The sequence below is a fragment of the Neltuma alba genome, unplaced genomic scaffold, assembly GCF_004799145.2.
Source record: "Neltuma alba isolate B1F8T4 unplaced genomic scaffold, ASM479914v2 tig00012452_pilon, whole genome shotgun sequence".
In the NCBI taxonomy this organism is placed as follows: domain Eukaryota; kingdom Viridiplantae; phylum Streptophyta; class Magnoliopsida; order Fabales; family Fabaceae; genus Neltuma; species Neltuma alba.
Window position 1 is genome coordinate 403,254 of NW_021636931.1, and position 2,284 is coordinate 405,537.

Genomic DNA, 2,284 nt, shown 5'->3' on the forward strand with positions numbered 1-2,284 from the left:
TAGATTTATTTCTTACTCTCTTAATTAGTTTTATTAATTGAAAAATCCTTTTTCAACCCCTCCTTTCAATTCTTTGTCACTTAGTTAACTAAGGAATTAATAAAAAGCTCCTCAAGAGACTCGACCCGAGTTGTGCTTTACTGCATAATTTGGTTTTATTTTTGATTTAACCCAAGGTGACTAAAAAGGTTCAAATCAAGTGGCAATTATAATAAAGATAACATATTTTTGTAAATAATCTTGTTCATCATTCTTAATTTGGTTTTTATTTTACTTTTACACAGTTAAATTAGGATAAAAATTAATCAATGTAATGCAGTTTAGGTTCAATTTATATGATATATTGAAAATTTAATTTAAAATGTTCACAATCAATTACCACCGGAAAATAGTGGACATTGACATTGTGATTATATATTTATAATTTTAAAAAATATTGAATAAAAAAACTAAACAGCTTATGCAATTAAAATGTGTTACTTGGTGATATATGTTTGTTTGGTTACAACGTATGTGTTATATAATACGGCTTTTATTATTACATATTTAGGGCTTTGGTTGATTCAGTTACTCTTATCTCGATCAAAGGGTGTAGAGAAATGGATAATGACAGGGGAAAAGCGACATGGGATCATTACACGACAAAAATTCTAATCGATGTTTGTGCTGAGCAAATAGTACACAAAGAAAGACAAGGAACATCGTTTACAAGACCTGGTTGGGGGAAAATTGAAAAGAATTTTTGGGAAAGGAGCGGGAAAATGTATGATAGGAGGCAATTGAAGAACAGATTTGATGTATTGAGAAAAGATTGGAAGTTGTGGGAAAAACTGATGTCTGGGGAGAATGGCATTGGTTATGATGCAGCCACAAACAGGGTGTTGGCCTCTGATGAGTGGTGGCAACGAAAAATACTGGTAACTATTTGTGTTAGTTGAGTTTTAATTTTGAATATCGGAAGGAACATCGCTTAATTATGCCTAATTATGTTCATGTAGGTGGACCCTAATTTCAAGAAATTTAGACATCAGGGGTTGATGTTTGCATCAAATCTGATGAAAATATTTAGAGATGTTGTGGCTTCGGGAGAGTATGCGTACGCACTATCAGCCTCACAGCCTCAGCCAGCGTTTGCTCCATAGCCTGACATAGAAGAGGAGGAGGATGTTTATAGAGTCGGGCTAGACCAACAAGAAGGGTCAGGGGATAGTGAGGATGAAAACTTTGGTGTGGACCCAACAGCTAGTGCAGGGTTCACAGATGACTTCGCTGCTTGCAACATAAACAACCCCGCAAGTACTGGACCAAGTGGCTCTGGAAGCTATGGAAAGAGAAAGAGGGGTGAGACATCAAAAAAGAAGAAGAAGAAAGTTGCTGCATCTACATTAATTTCTAATAGCCTGAGTGTCATAGCAGCTGCTTCTGACAAGCAAGCAGCAGCATTGGTTGAAGATCCCCAAGTAGTTGATAAGGTTTTGGCACACCTGACTACCGTTGAGGAGCTTAATGATGACAATCAACTATATTATGCATGTGCTAAGATGCTTACGCGGTTGAGGTGGGCTAGGCGAGCCTATTTGGGGTTTATGCATGATAGGAGCAAGTTGTTGGCGTGGTTGATACTGGCAGCACAAGACCCAGACACATGGAAGTGACCTGCAGAATAGGATTTAGTTTAGGACTTAGTTGTTTCACTATTGTTATTGCACTTGTTAACCTGAACTACCTGCTGTTTTAACCTAAACTAATGTGACATGTTGTAGGAACTTTATTAATCATTATGTAATATATTTACACTAATTTCTACTTGTCATCTATGCATTTGGTTTTTCTGTTTACAGTATGAAAATTATTTACACTTTGTTTAGTGTAATCCTTATAATGCTTACATTTTGTTTTCACCATAGTTACAGGGTTAATTCCAGAAATGGCTAATTGGAACGATGATTCACCATGGAATGAAGATACTTTATGGAATTGGAATAACGATTCATGGTCAAATGAAGATGACCATTCAACCATAATTAATGAGGAATTAACACAATATGAAGCAGTAGGTGCATTGGTTGGTCATTATTGTGAAATGTACATGTTTAAACAACCGTGCAGAACTAGTGAGCAGACAGGAAATTTATGGGTACAAGGCATTATGAATGGGCATGATGATCGATGTCATGAAATGTTTAGAATGGATAAAGATGTTTTCCATCTCTTATGTACTAAATTGGAGGAACATGGTTTACAAAAGTCTAAGTACGTAGGAATTGAAGAAATGGTTGCGATG

The 2,284-nt window shown here is 35.9% G+C and overlaps 1 protein-coding gene across 1 annotated transcript; it reads left to right on the plus strand.

Moving 5' to 3' along the window:
• The first annotated feature begins 761 nt into the window (after positions 1 to 761).
• LOC114727181 (uncharacterized) lies at positions 762 to 1,655 on the plus strand. The gene is made up of 3 exons (XM_028913895.1): positions 762 to 917; positions 1,143 to 1,341; positions 1,417 to 1,655. The coding sequence occupies exons 1-3, from the start codon at positions 762 to 764 to the stop codon at positions 1,653 to 1,655; spliced, it is 594 nt and encodes a 197-aa protein (XP_028769728.1).
• Positions 1,656 to 2,284: the final 629 nt, after the last annotated feature.

Bases quoted from the DNA above. Each gene is read 5' to 3' on its own strand.
- LOC114727181 (XM_028913895.1), top strand. From the start codon at position 762: ATGTATGATAGGAGGCAATTGAAGAACAGATTTGATGTATTGAGAAAA. The intron at 918-1,142 runs GTAACTATTTGT...TTTGCTCCATAG, and splicing joins GGTGGCAACGAAAAATACTG to CCTGACATAGAAGAGGAGGA. The intron at 1,342-1,416 runs GTGAGACATCAA...GTGTCATAGCAG, and splicing joins CTATGGAAAGAGAAAGAGGG to CTGCTTCTGACAAGCAAGCA.